Below are 24,487 nucleotides of genomic sequence, written 5' to 3' on the forward strand. Positions count from 1 at the left end.
AGTCCCACTAGTTGTTCAAAGTCTGAACCAATTCTGTCCTCTTTTTCTTCCTCCAAATTCAAATTATCAGTGGGACCTTGGGTTTAATTTTCCATGTCACTAAAAGCCACAGACTCTCCCAGGATTCAATGTTACCTGGTTTCATCAATGATACTAAAATTTCTTACCTAAATTTCCTCACAAGTGACACAATCATTCATTCTGAGCACAACACTACACCTGTTCATAATACACCCAAATGCATTGGCTCGGCTCCCATGGTGGCTCTGTGCTAAATGCCAGGCCCCAATCAGTCTGGTGAGTAGTGGCCTCTGTTTCCTTCTCTTCTCCCTCTGCCTCCCTTTGCTCTGTTCTGTTGTGGCCTCCCTGGCTGCCTGCAACCTGGTGAGCCTTCCTCAGGGAAGCACTTTTCCCTTGTGAATCCCTGGACCAGGCATGCTCTGCCTGTAAGCACAATGTGGCTGCTCCCTCCTGTCATTTCCAGCTTCACTGCCACCTTTTCATGGGGCCCACTGACACCCCAGGGAGAGCATTCACCCCGCTCAGACCATCTGGGCCCTGATCTCTGTCATCACTTTTCACCCTCTGGTATTTTTTTTTCCATGGTAGGTCATAGGACTTTAACTCTGGGCCTGCGCACTGCCCCTGAGCTCTTTTGCTCAAGGCTAGTGCTCTACCACATAGAGCCACAACTCCACTTCTGATTTTCCAGTGGTTAATTCGAGACAAGAGTCTCATGGACTTTCCTGCCCAGGCTGGCTCTGAACCACAATCCTCAGATCTCAGCCTCCTGAGTAGCTAGGATTACAGGTGTGAGCCACCAGCACTAGGCATCCTCTGGTATTTGTATGCGACTGTGGATATTACCTTTCTCTCTACTGGAATCTAAGTCCCACAAGAGTCAAGACTCCCCAGAGTCTAGACCAGTCCCGGGCAGAGACTCGGTGCAAAGTCCCTGGATGTCAGAGGAATGAACAACCCCAGGGAAGCAGTTCAGGAACCAGGTTAGGATGCCATTAGGTTGGGTGCTGGCAGAAGATGGGGAGAAGTAAAGAACATGAGAGAAATTAAGGAAAGAAAAGCAGCACGCTGGTAGGGAGGTAGATGGGCATTTCCTGGTGACTCTGGGGGCTCTGGTTGGGATAATCCACAGAGGCCAGGAAGCGGGTAGCTGTAGAAGAAAGGCTGGGAGGGCAGAGAGCAATCAAGGGCAGTGCTGGGGCCAAGCTGTCTTGTGAGCAATTGGAAGGTTCTGGATATGAAGAGACAAAGGAGAAGCACTCTGTGCACCCCGGTAGCTGGCACAGAGCCCTTGTGGGAGAGTAGGGACAGGAGAGCCAGTGTGTGGACACTTGTAGAACTTTCTAGAAGGAGGAGCTGCTACACTGAGAAGGAAGAGGCAGGGGAGCTGGGATGGGTGGGAAGAAAGTACAGAAATGCAAAGGCTGAGGCAGGGAGGCTTCAGAAGGGGAGAAGGGGTGGTCAGAGTGGTCGAAGGCTCACACAGGCCATGGTGTCAACAGGATGCACTGTGATCTTGACAAGGTCATGCTGACCAGGGTGTCCACAGCGGGTGGATGTGAGGGACTGGAAGCTGGTGCCAGTAGCGCTCTGGCAGACTGAACAGTCATTCCTGAGCATGCTGCCTCCTGTGAGAGCCTGCCTTCCCTGTGCCCATCCCTGGCACAGCAGTCACATAAATATGTAGCTCCCTTTTCAACATTGGGGGAAACTGGACGGGCCTTAGTCTCTGCTTTCCCATGTTGGAGTCTCACAGCAGACTCTGGTGAGGACGACTGCAAAGAGGGCTGGGCAGGTGTGGTAGACTGGCAGAGGTCCCCTTATTAGAGAGCCCTGCAGTGCCACCCAAGGAGGAAGAGGGTCTAGAGACCTCCAACGGCCAGTGTCACATCTGGACAGCATCCAGGACCTCTAAGTCCTTCAGTTGCAGAATATGTCCAGAGCTCTAAGTCAGTGTGGGGTCTCCCAGCCTTGGTGGGCAGAGCCTGTTGCTAAGAACCACTTGCATGCATCAGAGGACCACACAACATGTATCAGGGGCCTCAAACAACCCAGAGAGCAGGGCTGAGCTGGAACCCACTCCAGCTTCACATCTGCCTTTCACCCGAGCCCATCTCATCAGATATGCACAGGTTTTGTCTTCCCAGAGTCAGGCTGCTGCAAAGGTCAGAGGTAACCTCCTCTGTGTCTGGAAAACAGGCTGTCCTCAGTCTGCTGCAGGAATAATAACAGGGTTCCTGCTTGCCTCTGAGGTGTGAGGCTGGCCTGGTGAATCAGCCCAGAAAAAGCTGTATGTACCTCTCACTCCAGTCTTCTCACTCTGGCAGGAGATTCAGTTATCAGAGAAGCAACAGGCAACAATCCAAGCAGCTTATTGAGGTTCTGGGAAAGGGGCAAAGAGGGTGAGGATGGGAACAAGGGGTTCGGGAATCTTCTCAGCCTGGCCCTGGGGAGAATCTAAGGCTAGGAACAAGAATGGCCACATGCTTCACTCATCTTCTCTTTCAGGGACAAGGTCACCTAGAGGTGACCCAGCACCCTTGGCCAGAGGAGGGCCCGCCCCACCCTCTCAATGCCAGTGATGCAGTGTGTCCTAACCGAGGTTTATTCCCATTGCAAACACTGGCACAGCACAGCACAGCATGAAAGCCTAAACCAAGGGTACATGCCCTCTGCGCAGACACGGTCTTGAGGCAAGTGCTGAAGAACAGCTAGCCTGCTCAGACCACTGCTAGGATCCTGTGCAAACGACCTGGGGGTGGGGGAGGGGGGCGGAGGTCCTGCAATTTTTCCTACATCTGGATCTCTGAGGAAGAAATGGTAAAAATGGCGGTTCCCAATCAGCCCTGGCCAAAGCCAGCTGCCTCTCCCAGTGTTCCCTCTTCCTAGGACACCCCTTGTACTCCTCTTGCCCTGCAGGGGCTCAGGGCTCTGGAAAGGTCTCGCCTTCCCCACACCCCAGGGTCCTGTTTGCACTCATTCTCATTCATACCTGCATTCACGTCGCACACATCCCAGTACCCCTCAAAAACCCACAAGTACCCCAGCCATTGCTAGGCACTGGATGTCTCGACGGACAGCCCCCTCCCAGTTCACCGGGGCCACGGGGACGGGGAGAACCTCTGGGCTCTGCCATTCCCCGGCGCCCCCCGCCCCGCCCCCTCTGCGGCTCTGATGGCTGCGCCCCGCGGAGGCTCTGGGAATTCGGGCGCCAGGGTCATGATCTTTCCACGGCGACGCCTGTCCATCCCGCCCCTCCCGGGTGGACAGGCGGGGCTGCGCCAACGCGAGCTGGGGGAGAGGAACCGGGCTGGGACCTGGGGACAGAGGCTGAGACGCGGGACCCAGGTCGGGTGGCGGCCGCAGCGCCCCCAGCCCGGGTCCCCACACGCAGACCCAGGGCTGAGCCCCCGGAGGCAGGGCCTGCCGCGCCGGGCGTGGGAGCGGCAGACGGCGCCCCGGGGCTCAGGGGTGGACGCGGGGACCCCGGCTCCAGGGCCGTGCTGCGGCACCGGGCGGCGCCTCGCCCCGCAGCCCCGCGGGAACCTGCGCCGCCCGGCTTTGCGCTAGGAGCCCCGCATTGCGGCTGCGCGCCGGCGCGCTCCCGAGCAGATGCGCGCGCTCGCCTGCGGTGTGCGTGTGCGCGCGCACCCCCGCTCGGCCGCCGGGTCCCCTCCCCCTCCGCCCTCCGCAGTCCCCACCCCCTCTGCACCGCGCCCCCCCCCCCCAGTCCCTGGCGATGCGCGCGCAGCGAGTGGGCGCGCTCCCTCGGAGGGCGCGGCTGGGGCCGCAGCTCCAGCGGGTGGGGGTGGGGAGAGGGGGGACCCCAGAGACTGGGGGGTGGTGGCAGGAAGGAGGAGGGGGAAGAGGGAGGAGGGAGGGGAGAGGGGCTTACCCCAGCCGGGCGGCGGCCGCACCGGCCCGACCCCCAGCTCTCCGCCGCGCCGGGGCGGGGCCGCCCGCGGCCGGGGACCCCAGCCCTCCGCCCTCCGCCCTCCGCCCTCCGCCCTCCGCCGGCTGTCGCCCGGGCGCGGGGACAGATTTTTGCCCCCGGCGCCGCAGCTGTGGCGCCGCCCCGCCCCCGCGAGCCGCCGGGCTGGGGAAAAGCTGGCCAAGTGGTCCTTGGATGGGCAAATCTCGTGCGTTCGTGCGGGGACACAGCCCCGGGGAGCTCCGTGCTTCTCCCCCTCCAGGTGCACTCGGCGCCCCCCCCCCGGCACACCTGGTGGGGGAAGGGAGCGCACAAGGAGGTCCCCAGGGCCTGATGGGGAGCCCCGGGCGGCGGCGGCCCGCCGACCCCACCGCCCGCCCCCCCCCCCGTGCGCTCCCCGCGGGTCCTCCGCGTCCTCTGCTTTCTCCAACGGCCCCTTCCCCAAGGCGGGCCCTACCCCGGCCCCGGCGGCCTCCAGTCCACCCTGCAGGGGCGCACTGGGGCACTCGGGGCCAACCAGTGCCCTACGGAGCTCCCTGCTCCCTTTTGTTCTGCAGAATTGAAACCGGATTTCCTGAACGGGAGCCCTTGGTCGCCCTGCCCTTCTCCGTTACATCCCGTGGGTCAGAGTCCCAGCGCTGGCTGGCCCCAGCCTGGGCCCAGGGACACTGCCAAGGCGGCGCTGCCAGGGTGCGGAGCCTGCTGACCCCACGCCACCTCTGGGAATCGCTCCTGTGGGCTCACCGGCCAGGACGGGTGCCAGGCACCTTGCTGCCACTGTGGCCGTGCCCGGGGTAAAGTTGAGGCTCTGGAAGGCTGTCTAGTGGACGACCAACGGAAGGGCCGTTGTGACTGGGGGAGGGGCACTGGGAGCTGACCTCGCCCCCGGGCCAGGCCCAGCTCAGCCAGACTCTGCAGAGCCACTGTGATCTCCAGCAAGGAGTGTCCCCAGCGTCACCTCTATTGCCCCCTCCGCCATACTGAGGTCATGGCCAGCCGTGCTCCCACGGTGTGCCCTACGTCCAACGTGGCCCCCCTTCCCCAGGTCTCACCAGCTGGCATCCTGAGCCACACCCAGCTGGAGGACAGCCTCTGAGCCTGGGGTCCACACAGCCTGTCTTTGCCAGCTTTTCTTTGCAGAGGCTCTAACGCCCCAGTGTCAGGTTGCTACTCACTAACCCATAGCCACAGCTGGCCATTCTCTCCCCTCCTCCTCCTGGGCCAGAAGACCCTGCCCACCCCCTTTACAGTGCTCTCAGTCACAGTCACCAAGCCTGGCTTTGTCTCAGAGGCTGCAGAGGACAGGGAGACAATCTGGCTAGCGAGGCCCTAAACAGCAGATGCCCTTGACACCGCCTGGCTGTCTGGGCCTCCAGGGAAGAAGCCAGACCCTAGCAGTTCCCAGCCTCACACATGGCGCTAGCTGGATGGCTCTGGAGCTCTGGAGCTAGCTGATGGCTCCAGGAATCCTTGTCCCCTGGAGGAAATATGCAGACAGCCTTCACAGGGGCACAAGAGATGCTGGACCTTGCAACTTGGGGTTTATCCATAGAGGGATTCTCATCACCAAGTACCTCGGTGAGTGACAGTGCTATCCAGACCCACATACTGCCTTCTGCTCCGTGAAAGGCTTGGCTATTGATTCTGACCATTGGCCAGATAGACCTTGATGTCCACCCCAACAGCCTCACGCCCCCTGGCCTTCCTGTGGCAGATGCTAATGCCTCCTCCCACCCACCCTCCCTCAGAACTTCTTTTCAGTTCATATCTTGTGTGTAGTGGGTGTCCCTGCCCCTCCATGTCTGGCTAGGTGACCAGATGTGGTCCTTACCGTCCAGGGACAGCCAGTCGTGCTGGGAGGAAGGGAGTGTGGGCAGAGCCCGAGCTTTGTACTCAAACACCACCGAGTTGGAGATGATCTGGTTGTTGAAGGCAACTTGCAGGGTTACCAGACCCGTATCATGGGCTGAAAGGGAAGAAGGAGAGAAATCAGATGGGCGAATGACAGTCAACACCTCCAGGACCACCGGTAATACTTCTAGCAATTCTCGGGCCTCCAGACTCAGCAGGAACCTTGGATCTCCCTCTGCTCCTCCACTCGTTGGGAGGGCAGGATGGGGGCTCAGTTTAGACTAGCCCGAAGGAGGGAACAAGCTAATCCCCGCACCCCCGCCCCGTCGGAATGACCTCTCTTGTCCCACCCCACCCAGGGGGTGGGACTCAGGGGCTTCTGTCTGTATGTCTGTGTATTTCTGTTCTAGCCTTCCTTGCAAACTTGTTCTGAGTCAGTGTGCCATCTTGGGCACTGGCAGACTCTGTGGGCATTGAGCTGAGGATGTCAGCATGTCCAATGGCCAGGAGGCATTTTAGAAGTGAGTAGTTCTCATTCACGCACTTTCCCCACATAGGAAAGCCAGCAGGTGGGGGAGACCTGCTTTAGCTCTGAGATTGTGGCTGCCACTCTACTGCCTCTGTTGAGATCTTGGGGCTGGCTTGTGCCTGCCCCAAATGATGACCCATGAACTGGACCTGCTCATAGGTGAGCAGACCAACCTGCCTCATGCCACCAGCCCTTGTCCCCTGGTAGGCACCAGAGTATGTGTTCTCTGTGCTGCTACTTTTCTGGGGCCCAGATACCCATACCCAAGGCCTCCCAGCCTGGATTTCCAGGGAGGACACATGGGGAGGGATCACGTTACTGTTTGGGCTCTGGGATTTCAGATGTTTACGAGCACAAGGAAGCCATCCAAGTCAGCTGCTCCTGGGGACAGGACACAGCGCTGGCCTCCCTCTGAGGACCTCTTCAGCTCTGTCTCACAGCCTGGACCCACAGCCTCTGAGGCTCTGGTGACAGGGCCTCCTGCAGTGCTTCTCTGGGCAGATACACACACACACACACACACACACACACACACACACACACACACACACGCCAAGTTCAGAGCTTCCTGTGGCTCTGCTGGTGTCCCCAGGCATATAGCCAAGCTTGTGGTCACTTGCCACCCTTGGAGATCTGCCTCATCTACCCACAGGAAGGAAAGACTGGCAGCACACTCCACAGGGGTTCCCACCATTGCTGCTTCTCAGCTGGCATAGAGGAGCTGGAGGTACCCCCTCCTCCGCCATGGAAGCCAGGAGTCCTGGCTCAGCTCAGGGTCCCCCACGGCTGATCTCCCTCTACCTGGGAGCTCCAGCACAATCCCAGATACTCCCAGAAGTCCTGACTTCCCAGCGTGCAGTGCAGAGGGGCTGTCATGGTGTCCTGGGTACCAGCCCCACCCCCAGGGGCTTCTTTAGCAACTAACACTCTCCACTCAGCTTGTTCAATGCATCAGAGTGCTGACTCCATGGGTTCTCTGTCTCCTCTGCTTCTGCCATTGCCAAGCTGTGGCCACTCCTTGCCTGGACTCATGGACCCATTCCTGCTAGGATGGGATTGGGAGCCACCTTGAAACACTCTTACAGGAAACCAGTGTGGTTAAGGAAGATGCCATCTTCCTTAAATCGACAAAGATTTCCCTTCTGCCCTTTTCCTATGGCTTTCTTGCTTCTGTCCTTCTTCCCCAAGGTCCATTCTCCAAAAATTATCTTTGCAAAATCACAATTGAGATCTTGCTTAAAACTAATGGCTTCTCATTGTGAGTAAAATTAACGCAGGCTCCTTTCCATCGCTTAGAAGAATGGGGCCTGATTTGCAATCCTTACTATCTCAAAGCTTACCAAGTCCTCACCAAGTTCAAACCTTCCCATTCTACCAGGTATCCAGCAATCAAGCAGCTGACTTTGAATTCCTCCAAAACACTAAATCTCTTCCTGCCTCAGGGCCTCTGCATTTCCTTTTTCCTCTGCTTGGATTGGAGGCTCTCTCCCATCCTTCTTACAATCGGCAACCCCATCCCACCATTCATCAGTCCCCTGCGTGGTTTGTCTCAGCATCTGTCTGAAGGAAACTTTCTTCCCTTGTTCTACCATTCAACAACGATATACATTGTTAGCCCTTGATTTTCTGGGACCGGACTCAGGGTAGCTCTTCATGTCTGGTTGTCAAGGTCAGGGCTGTGAGTTATGTTCTGGCCATTCAATAGGTCTTTGTTGAGTGAGCTGCTTGAACCCAGTTGGAGTGTCTTTTATTTTTGGTCTTTGGAGTTCACCCAGGAAGCTGGGGTGGGGCTTGCTGGCCAGCCATCTTACCCCATAGATTTCTCCTGCTGCCTTTCCCACTTAGCTTGGTGTCCTGGCTTGGCAGACTCTCTGTGGACCCTGGAGTAGCCAGGGGGCCAGGGTGACAGGTGCTCTCCTCCTGCCAGTGATGGTGCAGGAACTGCCGGGGCAGAATGCTCTTTTTCAACAGAGGCCATTTTGCCCCGTCAGATGGGCCAGCGGCCAAGCCGGTAGGCAGTGGCCATTTGTGCCCTCCTTCCTGCATCATTCCTAGCCTGGCTTGCACGGGCAGCCTCTGAGCCCTCCCTCTTGCCAAGACCAGTGTGGCTCTGCTTTCAAGCATCCATTCAAGTACCAACACCATTTAAGACCAACTGTCCAACAGGAAGTAATCAACTCGAAGAACAGGAGTTGCTTTGCACAGACCCATCTCTCTGGATTTGGGAGCCCAACTTGGGACTAAGTCTTATTCTTTGCCTCATTTGAGGCACTTGCTAATATGTGGCAAGCAGAAAATACTGGGGAAAAAAAAAAGGCTTGAAAGTAAGGAAGTGAAAGAATGAAGTGGCAGGTACTTATGAGCTCCTTTTCTCTGAGAATTACTTACAGGGACCCCCAAATGAAGTCAAAACATGATAAACCTCCTTTTGGAATCTACGTCCTCTGTCCCTGGCCAGTCTCTCTTGCATTTGCTTTATAGCCGTCTTGGAAGACACAAAGACCTGGAGACTGGACAACTTGCCGGATGTCACTGGCTCTCACTGTCACAAGGCCTCACCTGACTGACCAGTCCTGAGTGGGGGCCAGCCAGACCACGTCTGAAACTGGCTCTGGCTACCCCGTGACTGGGTCTGCAAATGCGCACCTCACATCCTCCATCCTGAGGTCTCTGCACTTCACTTACGGCACTGCTCGGGGAAGATGGCTTCCCAGGGTTGTCGGGGACTAAATCTCTGCCTTTACCATGTCTCTCCAGGCAGGGGGCGAGTGGCCAGCCCCGGTATGTGGAATTCCTGGAGTTCTAGCCTGGGGGCTAAAATTCTGGTCGCAGATGAATAAATGAAGCAATCCAGAGCACCTGTTTCGAGTTGGGCCACACGTCAAAGGGAGTTCATGACACACAGAGCCCATGCTAGGAGGATGCCTGGGGGAGAGGGTGGCCTGGCAGAGGCTCTGCTTTGTGGACTTAGGGAACCCAGAAATGCAGTGGGACCAGCCAATGGCCTCCTGAAACCCAAACAGCCTGGCTTCCCACCCCTCACTGTCCCTGGGAGGGAGAAAGCACGAAGGCTTCATTCATGGGGCACAGAGCCTCAAGTTCCATGAGCCTGCTCTCAATTAATTCTCTCATGCCTCTGGAAGGAGGTTTATATAAAAAAATGTGGAACCTTCAACCTAAAGTGCAAAGGTGGGATCTGGCTGACTGGGAGTTCCCCAGACATGGCCAGCTCCAGCCCCCAGAATTCTCTAGGTCCTGACCTGGGATGACCAGGGTACATGGGGGCCGGCTCTTTGTCAGCTAACTGAGTTAAGGTCTGGGTCTCCAGCCAGCCAGAAGCAGGCACAGGAAGTGGCATCTATTTAAAGGCCAGGCAACTCCCCTTCCAATGGCAGGTGATAAGCAGACAGTTTAATAACATGCTGCCCTATTTGCCATGCTGGGGTGGCCAACCCAGTCTGGGCTGCCATCCAGGCCCAGCAGGGCCTCCTAGAGCACAGGGGCCTGGGTGGGCCTTGCCGCTAGTGTGGACAGGCCTAGCTGAGGGAGGTGGCTGGTACAGAAAGAGGCTGAGATGGGGAGGCCAGGCTTTGGAACAGGGCTGAAAGAGGAGGCTGAGGTGAGATACGAAGGCCCCATAGGATAGGAAGGCGCTGGGGCGGGGACAGCACCCGTAGGAGAAGCCCAAATGGAATTTGGAGGCTAGTTCTGCTCTTGGCCTGGAGCCTCGATTTCTCTTCCTCCCTCCTGCCCTTCCCCTTTTAACAAGCTCTGGGGCTTCAGATAACCTGAGGTCGGGCTCCTCTTCCCTTGGCTTCTCTCGGTTGGGGGTGGGGCCCCTTCTCACCTGGGCAGTAGCAGCGCAGCACTCCGGGCTGGATCAAGGATGCAGGCACTGAGATCTGGTCAAACAGGCAGCTGTAGTTATTGCTGGCCTCTTGCCACGGGCCTGTGATGAGGACCTTCACTCCTCCCTGGAGGGGACAGAGAGGGACAGAGATGGAGCAAGGAGGCCCAGGATGCAGCCCACAGAAGGCCCCTGCAGCCACTTGCTCAGGAGGGGTCTGCTGATCAGAGAGATGCAGGTTCCTGGGCCACACCCTAAGCTTCCAAAGAGGCCAGACTGCCAGTGTCCCTTCTAGGACGACTGCTGGACCAGGGACTGGTCACTAACCTCAGGAGGTGGCCCCAAACCTCCCGGCACAACTGAAAAGACTCAGACAGTTATCAGGCAGAGGGCTGGAGGATGGGGAGAGGTTTTCAGCCACAATGTACTTGAGAAGAAGCAGCCAGGTCAGAAAGGACTTTCTGTCATTTCCTTTGGGAAAGAAGGAGAAATTCTAAGCTTTGAAAGTAAGTTTGAGCATCTTAGGGTCACCCTAGGGGCCAGGAACCCTTTCCCCTCCTGGGGCATTGTGGGATAAGACCAGGCCAGCTGGGGTAGGGGGACAAGGAGCCGGGGTCAAGACAGTGGAATAGAATGATGGAAGGGCTCAAAGTTGGGGGCCTCCAAGATTGTCCTGGGAATCCCAGGTGTGGCTTGGGGAGGGGACTGAGTATGGGGACCCTGCCCACGTGAGGTGCTGTGCAGGGTCCTCTCCAGGCCTTGACGTACAGGTAGCAGACCCTACAGCCTGTCCGGGAGGGACAGCCTTCCCCAGCCTCAGGGTGAGAGGATCCCGGCCCCAGGAGCCCCAAGTCCCCAGGGTGCTAGAGCATCCCAGAAGCTGGGTGCTCCTGGGCCTGGTCTTGGGCAGCCTGGGGATCTGCAGAGCTAGGAGAGTAGCCTGCTGTCCCAGAGTCTGGCAGTCCTGTTTCAAGGCCTTTGTTCCAGCTGGAGATGAATGGCACCTCCTTTCACCACCAAGCCCCAGGCAGACCAGGCATCGTAGATCCCCTACTTACTTACAGCAGAGCCAGGAGGAGGGGCTGGTCACTCGGAGAGGAGAGGGAGTCTCTCCCCAGGATGCAGAGGGTGAGGTGCTGGCCTCTGGCTCTCCTGGCTGACCTCAGGTGGACCCACCCCAGAGGCTCATCTACCCCACCCCCAAACAAGTAAACACCTTTCCCTGCGGGGGGGCGGAGAGTAGCGGTGGTCAGGGTGGAAAGCGCCACCTGGTGACCAGGCCGGAGAAGGCCGGAAGTCTCTTCTGGAGACTCAAGCATCCAGGCCCAGCTCGCCCGTGGCTGCCCCAGGCCAGCCAGCAAGTCCCTCATTCTTTCTTGGCTTCCCCATGGTCCTGGCTCCTTCATGCCCCGGTCACCCAGGGTCCCCAGAACTGGGGCGTGGTTGGGGAAGATGGCCTCCAGTACCAGAAAAGGGGGTGAAGGAACACCCCCTATTGAAAGGATTGTTCTCCCAGGCATATCCCAGCATTCTTGAGGAGCCTCCTGGGCTAGGATGGCTTAGGAGCGGAGGCACTTTGGGGCAACCAAGATGTGGGGACAGTGGCTAGAGCTCAAGATTATGTCCTCAGGCAAGTGGCCCTGTCCCCCTGGGTGGCATTGGCTTCCTCCTCTGACCCTCATGGACTTTAGTTCTGACATTCATTTGCTCAGGGGGGCTGTCTAAGCATCAGGCCAGAGGCCGGGAGGGGTCGAGAGGCGGCTTTGGGGCGCTGTCCTTTCTGGTCTCTGCAATGTGGGACAGAGACTTCAAAAGGCCACCAAGAGACAATGGCCATGTGCAGGAAAAATAATAATGACCCCAATCCACAGCTGATGCTGGGGCTGCAGTGTTGGGGGCGGGGGAGGGGGAAACAAAGAACTGCGGAAATTTCTGGAGAGCATCGGGACCTTCTTCATTGGAAACCGCAGCGGGAAGCCTCAGCACCCATCAGTTCAGGGAACTGTTCCCATGGCAACCACTCTCCAGGCTTGTGACGTGTGTGCATGCGCCTGAGGGCTGTGACTGCAGCAGTCTCCTCTGCCTGGTGGTGCAGTGGGAGCCAGGGGTGGGAGGTGACCCAGAACGGAAGTGGAGAGGGGGGACAGGGAGGCAGAATAGTGTGTGTGCGTGTGTGTGTGTGGTGGGAAGAACAGGTGTGGGACATAGGAGACATGACACTCAGAAAAAGCCAGCAGAACGACAGGCTGAGTGTGTGGGAATCCACTGGGGTTCTGAGTGATGAATTAGTCCCACTGACCCTGTATTTACAGACTACCCACCTACCTGCCTGGCCCCAGAGCCCCTCTGAACTTGGCAGAGTCGGCCAGGATGGTGGGCAGATGCCCCAGCAGGGGGCTGTGAGGGCACACAAGTGTGGGGAGAAAAGACAGAGCTGCAGAACCAGAGGTGGGCGAGGAGGAAGGTGGTGGCCAGTGTTTTGGGGGCCTCGGAGGCCTGGGTGGACATTTCCCACCCCAAGATGGCTGAGCTGCTTTTGTTCCCTGAGTGTCTGGAAACCTTAAGGGCTTCTGGGAAACCGGGCTGGAGCAGCGCCACTGCTGAGGTTCGCCGGGCACATGCTGCCCTCTCGTGGTGAGCCACCAAACTGTCTTTGAGATGAAATTAGGAATTGTCAAGGTGGAAAAGGACTAGAGGGGGCTAGGCTGGCTTATGCCCCCCTCGCCAGAGCGCCAAAGGCCCAAAGTGGCCCGATTCAGACCTGGAGTCAGCCAGGGCCCGTGCGTGTTATAAGCCCAGCTCCCACCTCTCAGCTCCTATAGTGCGCCTCTGCGTTCTGGGGGTTCCAATCCCTCTGTTCCTAAGACTTGAGGTGCCCCAAGCCCACTCTCTCTCTCAGCTATGCACCGGTAAAGAAACCGTGGCCTAGAGAGTCAGGGGTCAAAGAGTAAGATCAGAGGGTACCTCTGCACTCCACCCTCACCCTGCCTCCAATCCCTGCCAGGGGCCGTCCTAAGCCTTGTGGGGACAGGATGCCCGGGGTCTCTGGAACTGAGGTGGGTGCTGACGGCACTTCTGAGCTTCGTGTGCTGACAGGAGCAAGGCAGGTGCCGAGCTGCTCCAGCAGGAAGCTTGGTGGGGAGCAGTCATTCTGGAGTCTTCTCAAGGGACAGGGCATAAATGGGGTGGAGGGGAGCAGATTGCAGGCACTGTGCGGGGTTAGTCCTTCAACGAGTCCCCCTTTCACACCAACCCAGTGAGGTATGGTCATTCTGGCTCTAAATAGGAACAGTGGATACGTCATTCCAGGATTTGAATCCAGACCATCAAGGCCCCGGCTTTGCACTTCTAAGCATCCACAAGTGGCACCTGCTCTGTACAAAGACATGTGTTCGGGCAGCCATCTCTAAAGTCTAGACACCTCTCTTCAAGTCTTTGGAGCTCGGATACCCAAAGTCAGTGCTCTGGGCAAGCAAGCCAGCCTTGGGCGTGCATTGTGGGGTCAGACTAGAAGCTGGGCCACCTTTCTGTGCAGAGGTCACCAGGATCTCCCAATCCGCCTCACTCTGGGGGAACGGCATTATTTGTTCTGATCAGGTTCAGTGCTGTCAAGCCATGGAGTATGGATGGGCCAAGACTGGGCCAAGACAGTGATTCTTGGCTGCTTTTAAAGCAGCACTACGACCCCTTTTTCCAAATAATAAACACCAGAAAAACAAAACAAATGGAAAGAAAGAAGGAAGGGCCGGAGGTGTGGCCTTGTGGTAGAGTGCTTTCCTAGCATACAGGAAGCCCTGGGTTCCATTCCTCGGTACCACATGCATAGAAAAAGCCCAAGTGGTGCTGTGGCTCAAGTGGTAGAGTGGTAGCCTTGAGGAATGCCCAAGGACAAACCCCAGGACTGGCAAAAGAGGGAAAGAAGGAAAGAAAGAAAGATTGGAGAGAAAGAAAGAGAGAAAGAAAAAGAAAGAAAAGAAGGAAAATAAAATAAAAATGCAAAACCCAGGTGCACTCAGCCCAGCCACGACGCTGCCGTGTCCCCGCAGAGCCTGCTTGCCCTGGGCCCAGCCCTGACTCAAGAGCTGCAGTGCTGCTCAAGTGTGGGGACCACCGTGGGGCCGGAGGGAGGGGCAGCAGGCTCCCCAGGGCCTCCCCTGCCCCGCCGGGGTGATGGGGCACATGGGGTCACCAAGTCCAGTTCTCCGGAGGCAGACAGAGGGCGGCTTACCTCGGGGTACGACCACTCCGGGGAGTAGTCGGTCACCATGAACAGCCGTCCGCTCTGCTGGAGGATCCCCAGGGTGCCCTGGGCGGAGGCGGCCGAGACCACCTCGGCCACGTGCATGTAGGCCATGGTGCCGGCCCCGCCCTCGGCGCTGCTCAGCTGCAGACTGCCCTGCTGGGGGCTGCAGCAAGGAACACACATCTCGGCCTGGGTGAAGGAGGCTCGCGCCCCGTCCTCCGACTGCGAGAGTGCCGCGCTCTCCCCGGACACCAGCTGGTGCCCGTAGATGGTGCTGCTGCCCCCCTCCACCGAGATGAAGTCGTTAATCAGGTCGGAGAACTGGTTGCTGAAGGAGATGTCGAAGTGGTCCAGGCTGAGCTCCATGTTGGAGGCGTGGCCCAGGCTGGGCTGGGCCACGGGGTAGAGCCCCTGGACCACGCTGCTCTGGAGGATGGGGACCCCGCCCGCCGTGCGGATCACCCCGTTGCTGGTCTCGGCCTGCAGGTAGTGCTCCGAGCCACAGGCCTGCAGCTCCCCAGACTTGAGGAGCACCTCACCCCCCTCGGTGGCTTGCGAGGTCTCCATGGTGACCTCCCCTTCGGCCGTCATGGCTTGGAAGTTGGCCTGGAACTGCATGAGGTGCAGGGAGGAGGCAGAGCCCATGCGGGGCTCCACGTGGCCGCTGCAGGAGCTGGTCTGCGACGAGGCCTCGGTCTTCACCGCGGCCATGGCGAAGGCGCCCGCGGAGTCGCTCAGGCTGCCGTGGGCATTCTGCTCGAGCGGGAGGGGTTTGCTGGCGTCCTGCAGGAAGAAGCTGGGGGACGGGGTCTGGTGGATGTGGGGGCTGTGGCCAGTCTGGCTGAAGCTGGACGCGTAGTCTTTGTTGGAGTCGATGGCACTGAAGTCCATCTGCTCCAGGGTGGTGCTGGGACTCAGGCCGCCCCCCGACGGCAGGAGGCTGGAGCCGGCGGTCAGCGTGAGCGAGCCGGACCCTGCGGCCGCCGCGGCCGCCGAGGACGAGTAGGCCTCCTTGGCCATCTGCTGCTCGAAGGACGTGTCCTCCGTCTTGATCTCCTTGGCGAGGACGCTGGTGAAGCCGAAGCTGCGCTCGGCGGGCGGCGAGTGCCGGATGTTGGCGCTGACCATCTCCACCTTCAGGCCCCCGCCCCCGTACGTCTGGCCCTGCTTTGGGTTATTGAGGAAACAGTCAGGGTCAAAGTTCATGGTGGTCTCTGGAATCTTCCGGCCACCGTCGAGGGTGGTGGAGAGGACCAGCTCTTCGGACACGTTGCTGGGCAGCATGGACAGGCTCTCCGAGCTGCCCGCGGAAGGGAAGGCAAACTTGTGGCCGTCGGAGCTCACGGCCAGGACGAGGCCCTGAGAGGCGTCGGGCGACAGGAGGTGGTGGTTGGGGCCGGCCGTGGGGGACATGGTGTACACAGCCTCGCTGGTCACCTCCGACATGAACACCGTGGCGCTCTGGGACAGGCCTCCCATCACCGAGGCCACCGCCATGCTGGACACGCCCGTGACCACGGGGCTGTCCACCATGTCCGGGTCGCTGTTGAGGCCGCTGCTGATGGACACCGGGGAGCTCTGAGTGGTGTCGGGCACCTCCACCTGGTTGGTGGACGTCACCTCGGTGCTGCTCTGGTGCAGCAGCGCCGGCTTGGCCACCCGGCCGTTCCTCTTCTCCCGGCTGCCGCCCTTGCCGTGGCCCGGCTCGTGCTTGCCCTCCGACACGTCATTGTGCTGCACCTCTGCGTGGCTCCCGTAGCCCCCGCCCCGGGGCTCCACTTTCGGCGAGATGATGCGGTGTTTGGCGCTGTTACACTTGTGGTGCACGCTGCTGCCCGCTCCTGCAGAGATCAGAGCGCCGCATGCACATGCGTGCACACACATGCACACGCGTGCATACATGTACACACACACACACACACACACACGGTCAGAGCTGGGACATTGGACAACCCTGTCCCCGAGCAGCCATGGCCCTGGCCAGACCACAGACCTCCACCCTGGGGACACTCCAGTGACATCTTGACATTTAGCGGTCACGAGCCCACTTAATCCCATGCCAATGACTGTGGGCGTTGGCATACGTGTGTGTGTGTGTGTGTGTGTGTGTGTGTGTGCGCGCGCGCGTGCACATGCACGTGTGTGCTGATCGGGGGGCTTGAACTCAGGGTCCAGGTGCTGTCCCTAGCTTTTGTGCTCAAGGCTGCTGCTTTACCATTTGAGCCACAGCTCTACTTTTGACTTTCCTCTTTTGGCAGTTAATTGGAAATAAGAGTCTCTTGGACTTTTCTGTCCAGGTTGGCTTTGAATTATGATCCTCAAATCTCCTGAGTAGCTAGGGTGACAGGTGTGAGTGATGCTGGCTTTGACATGCGTTTCAAATAATGTCATCTAGCTTGCTGAAGTGGGGCCGGGGGCCAGGGGGAGGCCTGCCAGGCCTGCCAGGAGAGAGCCTCCCCCCATCCAGGCCTCTCTGGGGAGTTCTGACTGGCTGGAGGGACTGGTCCCTGGTGAGTGACTTGTCCCCACCTCTATCGTGCTTCCTGTACCTGCTGTTGGCTGCCCGTGCAGTCACTCAGGAGCTTCTGACCTGCAGAGGCTGGGGGCCAGTGGTTGGGCGGGGAGGTGAGAAGATGGGCTCAGACTGCAGGACCAAAGAATGTTCTAGATCCTGCTCAGGGGGAAGGGATTTGAGTCTGTCCTCTTCACCATCTAAGCCTGGACCTGTCTTCAGCTTACTGACAGGACAAAAATCCTTCAACGTCCCCAGCAAGCACAGAGCCCCAGCCCCAGAGGCCAGGGCAGGGAAGAGTCCAGAAACGGAACATTTCTGGCCCACACCACAGCTCCTCTCCCCTGGCCTCTGGGACTCATTGTCATGATTTCCATTCCATTTGCTAGGGGTCACCTGGCCTTTGATAAATGAGTGAATTCACCCTGATCCTGATACGGCCGCACTGCCAAGTCTCCTCAGTGTATAAGACTTGGCTGAGCAGTGGCCCAACCCTTGGGTGGACATAGCTAGTGAATGCAGCTGTGTGTGTGTGTGTGTGTGTGTGTGTGTGTGTGTGTGTGTGTGTGTGTGTAAAAGCACATTTCAAAGAGCAGGTGCATGTGGGATGGAGTGTGCGGAGGCCTTTTGAGCACGGAGGTGACAGAGGTTAAAGAAGAGGTTTCGCTCGAGTGGTCCCAGTGCCTGGGGCAGATGTTCTAGAAAAGCTCAGAACCCCTCTGCCAACCATTCCTGAGGAGTGGGTGCTGGGTGGATGAGGCCCTGAGCCCCCACACTCTCCACACCCCAGGATATGGCCACCACAGCCGCCTCTTGGGAGCTGTTCTCTCAGGTGGTACAGGACCAGGCTGGACTGTGGAAGAGCACGGAGGTGGGGCAGGGTGGTGGTGAAGGGCCACCTGGTTGTCCGGTATCAGATGTCCTGGGTTCTGTGACACCACCCAGTGTTTGGTGGCCTCAGCCTTGACTGATCATCAAGGCAGAACCCCCATACCCTGGCACTGGCCCACCCTCTGGGGCCCCCAGCTCACCCAGGCTCCCCGTGCAGAGGCAGTTGTGGGTCCGAGGCTGGGGCTTGGTCTGGTGACTGTCGAGGATCTGCTGGACCAGCTGCTCCACCGAGAAACCCGAGCTGCTGTTCCCGTTGCTACAGGTCCACTTGATGCCGTGGACTGTGGGGGGAGGGGGGCAGGTCAGAGGTCAAAGGTCAGAGGTCACACGCTCAGGAAAGGGCCTGGATGGGGCCCATTGATGGACTCAGGCCTTAGCTCTGCTGAGCCCCCTCTGCTGGCTGGCTCCAGGTAAACTGCTGAGTGTGAGGAGGAGATGGAGGCTCCTGCCTTCTCCCCTCCTCCCCCTGTCCTCTCCCCTCCTCCCCCCCATCCTCTCCCCTCCTCCCCCTGCCCTCTCTCCTCCTTCCCCTGCCCTTTCCTCCTCCCCCTGCCCTCTCCCCTCCTCCCCCTGCCCTCTCCCCTCCTCCCCCTGCCCTCTCTCCTCCTCCCCCTGCCCTCTCCCCTCTTCCCCCTGCCCTCTCCCCTCTTCCCCCCTGCCCTCTCCCCTCCTCCCCCCGCCTTCTCCCCTCTTCCTCCCTGTCCTCTCCCCTCTTCCCCCCTGCCCTCTCCTCTCCTCCCCACTTCCCTCTCCCCTCCTCCCCCTGCCCTCTCCCCTCTGCTCTCCTGCCCTTTCTTCATCACACTGATCCCAGTGAGTAATCTGTTTCTGCTTTTTTACGTCTTCCAAGTCCCAGAGCCTTGACATGGCTCTCAAAAACACAAAAAACAAAAAAAACTGGGGCCAGGAGCGTGGCATAGTGGTAGCTGCTCCCCAGCATGCACAAAGCCCTGGGTTTGATTCCTAGGTACCCATATACACAGAAAAAGCAGAACACTAGCCTTGAGAAGCTCAAGGACAGTACTCAGGCCCTGAGTTCAAAACCTAGGACTGGCAAATAAACAAATAATAAATTAACAAATAAATAAAATCGGTGCAGGCACTGAGGATTGAGCTTGGAGCTTGGCATTGCCTTTGGTGTGTTTCACTCAAGGTTGGTGCTTTACCACTTGAATCACACTCCAATTGTTATAGTAAATTGTTATTACAAAGGAGATGTACAGAAGAGTTACAGTCACATAAGCCAGGTAGAGTCCATTTCTTTTGGGCAGTTCACCCCTTCCCTCGCTCTCTCCCAGTTTTCCCTCCCAGCTCCATCCACAAGTTGCATAGTTCATTTTCTACACAGTCCTTCAGTGCTTTGCTAGTTGATTGGAGATAAGAGTCTCCTGGACTTCCCTGCCTAGGCTGGCTTCAAGCTGTGATCCTCAGATCTCAGCCTCCTGAGTAGCTAGGATGCCAGGCCTGAGTCGCCGAGTCCAGCTTGTCACCAGTGTTAACGATGGCAGTGATAGTGGTCTGGACACAAGCAGGTGGCCAGCGCCGGCCCTGCCCTGAAGCCACGGGCTGGGGCTGGGGAAGGGAGCTTTGGGCTGAGAATCCACGGCCGGAGCCTGCTCTGGTGGACATTGTCTCCAGGGCCTCTCTCCTTGGCTGGTGCCCACCAGCTGGCCCAGGGTTCATGCACTGCCTCGTTCTCTGCTCCTCTGGAGGCCTGCAGTCCTTGCTTCTGCCCATCCTCTGTCCCCCCAATGGGTCTTGCATTCTGATGGGTTGGTGAGCGAAGGGGCTGAGATAGTTGTCTGAGCTATGGAGGGTGGTGGTGGCGGTGTCGTTATGGCTTTCCCAGCAGGTACTTGTAAGCATCACCTCCAGCTTGAGTTTCCTCCAGGAATTCTCCAGAGGACCTAGGGGGCTCAAGTTTATCTACCCAGAGCCTCTTGGCTGGAAAGGAAGTCCTGTCATCTCCACAGGCCTTTGTCTCAATCTGTTCCCTAGCAATCCACAGAGAAGATGTGGCACAAGGGATTTAGCGGGGGCAGGGTTGGGGGTGGGTTTGTGCCCCCTGGCCTGGCCCTGTTCCCACTGCTGTCCCTGACCAAGGACCTTTCCAGATGAAAAGATGCAGAGGAAGAGAGATCTGAGCCTGTAGTCCCAGCTACTCAGGAGCCTGAGATCCGAGGATCATAGTTCAAAGCCAGCACAGGGGCTAAAGTCTGTGAGACTCTTATCTCCAATTAACCACTAGAAAGCCAGAAGTGGTGCTGTGGCTCCAGGGGTAGTATGAAGAGCCCAGGGACAATGCCGAGGCTCAGAGGTAAGGCTGAAGAACTCAGGGACAGAGCCCAGGCCCAGAGTTCAAGCCCCACAGCTGACCAAAAAAGAGTCTCATGGACTTTTCTGCCCAGGCTGGCTTTGAACTATGATCCTCGGATCTCAGGCTCCTGAGTAGCTGGGACTACAGGCGTGGGTCTGTAACTTGGCTGTGTGGAGGGCAGGGCTGCGGGCTTCTGCCAATGCTACAGATCACAGTCAGGGGCCCTGCGTGGGGTCTGGTGGGCAGGGAGAATGTTTTGCCACCTCTCCTCTGATCTCTGTGGCTGGGGTCTATTTTTCCTGCAGCCCTTGCCCTGGCGCGGTGGCTGCATCTCGTGGTCCTTGCTCCCTTCCTTATGTTTTGAAGGTTATAAAATGAAAACCCAGCGAAGGGTGACAGATTGCAGGTAGAGAATTTCTGGATGCTTAATGCAAATTACCTGCGGTCTTGGCACATCCAATATGCAGATTGCCTCTCCCCCCTCTGGGGGAGGGAGAGAACTCCCCCCCCCAGGTGGTAAGCTGTTAGTACTGAATATCAAAACCCATCAAGACAGCTTTTAACATGTCATGCTCGGCTTCCCCACATGTAATGAATCAGCGGGAAAGGAGATTTCTATAGGGGAAAAAAAAATCGCATTAGGAAAGGAAGGTTAATAAACACACCCGGCTCTGGACTCTCTTTGTAAAAGCAGCAAAAGGGAACTCACACAAGTACACTTGATCAAGTGCTAGGATCAGACTGGACCACAGGAGGGGACAGGAACTCCCAGGAAGAGAAGTCATCCCTGTCCCCTCCACTCACTGTGTCTGGTTCTAGTCTGGGAGGACAGCCTGAATGCTGGGGCCTCGCTGAAGCCAAATCCCAGACCAAGGGCCTCCTTCCATTCATTTCCCTGGTGATGCCCAGACTGGACTGGGATCTGTGTCCCTGTAGGGCTGGGATAAGGAAGGTGCCAGAGAGGGAGGGCAGGCACCTTGTGGGAGAAGCTGGTTGGCCCAGCCCAGATGCTCACAGGACAGAAACACCTGGGAGGGCTGCAAGGGTCACCATGGAGACCCAGGGAGCCACAAGAGCACCCTCTTGTGACTGCTCCAGTGCCAGGCTGCCCATGACATGGCTGTGTTGAGGACCTGATGGGGTGTGTGTGTGTGTGAGAGAGAGAGAGAGAGACAGAGGCCGGCTGGTCCACTCCAGACCCTGTTCAAGATGTTTACCCTAATTACAACCCACAGCCAGTCGGCTTCCTCTAAGATGAATGATGACAATGACATCAACCACAGCAGCATGTGGGTCATGCTATCTCCTGAAGTCCAATTTCCCTAAGAGGTGGCCAGCTGTGGCGGTGTGGAGGGGAGGGCTGGGTGAAGGGAGAGCTTCACCAGTACCGTGTGGCTGCCAGCCAAGGGCATCTTGGCATATAGCTGTTCCGTGCCTGGGTCTCAGGAAGAGATGGAGACCCCCTCCCCTGCTCATTCCCTGGGTGACTGACTGTAGGCAGAGGCAGACCTTTCGGGAGGACATTAATAAACAAGGTCACAGGATAGGGCCTCTGTTTGACAGGCCTGGTGCCTTTAGTAGAAGAGGCAGGTTTGCCTGGGCATCAGGCACAGCCAGATGGTGGATCTCTGCAGGCCGGGAAGGGAGGCCCTCCTGGAGCTCATGCTGAAGTCACCTTGATTGTGGAACTGGGGGCCCCAGAATGGTGAGGCATCAGGTTCTGTTGCTTTAGCTGCACCCCGGGGTGTTTATCCGCATCAGTGCCTTGGTCTGATTTGTGCTTCTCACCCTCTGTGTGATTTACATGTGGAGCTTCACTCCTCATCCCCTTCCTGATGGCGCCCCCTGTGGTCATGGGGTGAATAGCTCCATCGTTAACGGTGGGCCTGGGGGCCACGGGCTGGTGGCACACACCTGCCACCCTAGCTAGACTCTTACCTCCAGGTCACCAGCAAGCCCAGAAATCCAATGAGCACATGAGGCCCAGAATTCAGGCTCCGTGCATGCATCACACACACACACACACAGCCACGACACAAGGGTACCCTCCTAAACCACCTTAAATTCCACCTTCCTCCCCATTTGTCATCTCATCCTGGAAGTCCCCCCTGCTATTTCAGCCCACATTCTAGTCCTCACCGGAGGCAGAATCTGAATCAAGAGGGCAGGGCTCATCACCACTCTAGCCTGTGTGCTTAATAAAGGTTGGTGTGGACACGGAGTGGACAGCTTTTCAATCACATTCACCAAAGTTCCCCCCTGGAGCTCATGCCTCTCAACACTAACACCACCACCACCACCACCACCAAACAGACCATTATCCGAAAAAACAAATTACCACCACAGATGTCCTGGTGGAGCACAGCCTAGGCACGGCGCCGTGGGCCTGGTTCTCCCAGGGGGGAGCCAGGGCTCTCCAGCTGTGTCCACCACAGCTTCATCCCCGGGGAGCCTGCTAGAAATGTACATTCTCAAGGTCAGGTGCTGTGATGCATTCCTGTAATCCCAGCTGCTCGGGAGGAGAGGGATCCTTTCTGATACACAAGCGACTGCCAAAGGGCCTGGGGCAGAGCTCCAGGGGAGGAACACCTGCCTAGAAAGCAGGAAGCCCTGTGTTCAAATCCCGGTGTGTACAAAATGAAAGCTCCCCAGCCCAGCACCATCCAGGGCCGGGGGCAGCCAGCCTCCTGCCCTCTTTGCTCTGTGGGGCAGTCACTTCTGGATGGATGGCAGGGCGGGGCCAGCTGGAGGCTGGGTTGCCATGGGAATGGCACATGCCACCGTGCCCACCAGAATGGACATTTGGCCTTTCTTTGCTGGGGAAGAGATTTCCCGGCACAGACAGCAGTATCTGTGTCCCAGGTGCCAGCCAGGGTGTGTGGCGAGGGGAGTTTGCTTTTCCTCTGTTCTCTGTAGGCTTATTCCAAATCTCTGCCTTCTGAGGAAGGCCCATACAGAGGGTGGCCATTCCAGCTGCCCACATCAGGCCCCTTGGACGCCGAAAAGGGGTGCGGTGACTGTGTGTCCAGGCAATAGTACAATTGGAGAGGTTCCCAGACAATTCCAGATAGCGCCACCAACTCAGGAGCCAGAGGGAGGAGGAGAGGGAGGCCTCAGGCATGGGCCCCGCTGCTGGCGGCTGGCGTTTGCTGCTGGAAGTGAACCAAACCCCTTGGAGCCCCACAAGTTGTTGACGCTAGTGGGCTGTCGCCATGGTAACAAGGTCAATGGGAAATGGCAGCTGCGTTGGTTTAATTTTCACTGTATTCTTGTTGACAGGAATAAAGGGCCTGCTTCTGATTTCTTGGTTCAACTGGATGAAATTTTCATTAGATTTAACTTCTCATATCCAGACACCCACCGACTATTCAATTTCCCCAAGCACAGTGCTCGACTTGAATTCTCCCATTGGTTCACAAGACAACATTTTCAGAAATCTCATTTCAAGGAACACAGACGCTGAAGGGGGCCAGGATGGAGTGTGCTTCCTGGGTGGCAGGTCCTACTGAGCATCAGGGTTGGTTCTTGCAGTTAGGATGTGGGGCCTAGGCTCCCCACTTTCTACCAGGAGGCACAGGCTCCATTCCAAGGTCATCTCCCCGCCCCCCACCCTGCCTCCACAAGCTTCCAACCTCAGCAGAAAGTAGAGGCCAAAGTCAGGCCATCCTGAGTGAGAGGGACCGGACCTCAGAGGCAAAGGGCAGGGGCCAGGGAAGTCCTGGGACCAAAGACACTGAGGCCAGAAAATTCAGACCCCTCCAGATGGCCCTTTCTTTGATCTGCTCATGGCTTCCAGCAAGGGAGGTGGTTTAAAAAAAAAAAAAGTACCCAGCTAAGCTATCGGCCAAGGGTGCCATGTTTCAGGGCCCCTTTGAGGCTCTCAGAATCACCCCCTGATTTGCTGAGAGGCTCTGTTATGACGGCTGTGGATGCTTCACGTGGAGTGTGACAGCGCTCCAAGCTCTGATTGTCTGGGAGGTTGAAAGCACAATTTGTCAGAAGGAGCCTTGACAGCTACTCCACTTCTGGGAGCCACAGCATAAAGCCAGGCCCCTCTTCCTGCCCTGGTGCAGGGACTGAGAAGACAGGGACGGGTTGTGGAGCAGCCAGCTGTCTGTCTAGCCTTTCCAGGCCATTGGAATTGGGGGGCAAGAGACTGAGTGGCAGTCCAAATTCTTGCCTTCTTGCTACTCTGGGTCCCTGGCCTTGATGCTCCAGGCTATTGGAGGTCAGAGGTCAGGGGTCAGGCCCACAGAAAAGCTGGCTTTTCCTAAGACGTGGCTGCGTCAAATTAGGTGGTGCAGAGATTTTTGAGGATTCAAGAGAGCTTAAAATCTGGTTTCAA

At 57.7% G+C, this 24,487-nt stretch overlaps 1 protein-coding gene across 15 annotated transcripts in view; it reads right to left on the reverse strand.

Moving 5' to 3' along the window:
* Positions 1-24,487, reverse strand: part of Camta1 (calmodulin binding transcription activator 1) — a 684,963-nt gene that overhangs the window by 65,760 nt on the left and 594,716 nt on the right. For all 15 annotated transcript variants that reach the window (XM_090335924.1, XM_090335918.1, XM_090335932.1 and 12 more), the window contains 4 exons: positions 17,966-18,106; positions 14,408-16,263; positions 10,180-10,306; positions 5,784-5,918 (listed from right to left, as the gene is read on the reverse strand). In XM_090335924.1, coding sequence (XP_090192050.1) covers positions 5,784-5,918; positions 10,180-10,306; positions 14,408-16,263; positions 17,966-18,106 — 2,259 coding nt within the window. The remainder of the gene's footprint in view (positions 1-5,783; positions 5,919-10,179; positions 10,307-14,407; positions 16,264-17,965; positions 18,107-24,487) is intronic.

The sequence above is a fragment of the Megascapheus bottae genome, chromosome 6 (genome assembly GCF_031878675.1).
Source record: "Megascapheus bottae isolate mThoBot1 chromosome 6, mThoBot2.hap1, whole genome shotgun sequence".
NCBI lineage: Eukaryota > Metazoa > Chordata > Mammalia > Rodentia > Geomyidae > Megascapheus > Megascapheus bottae.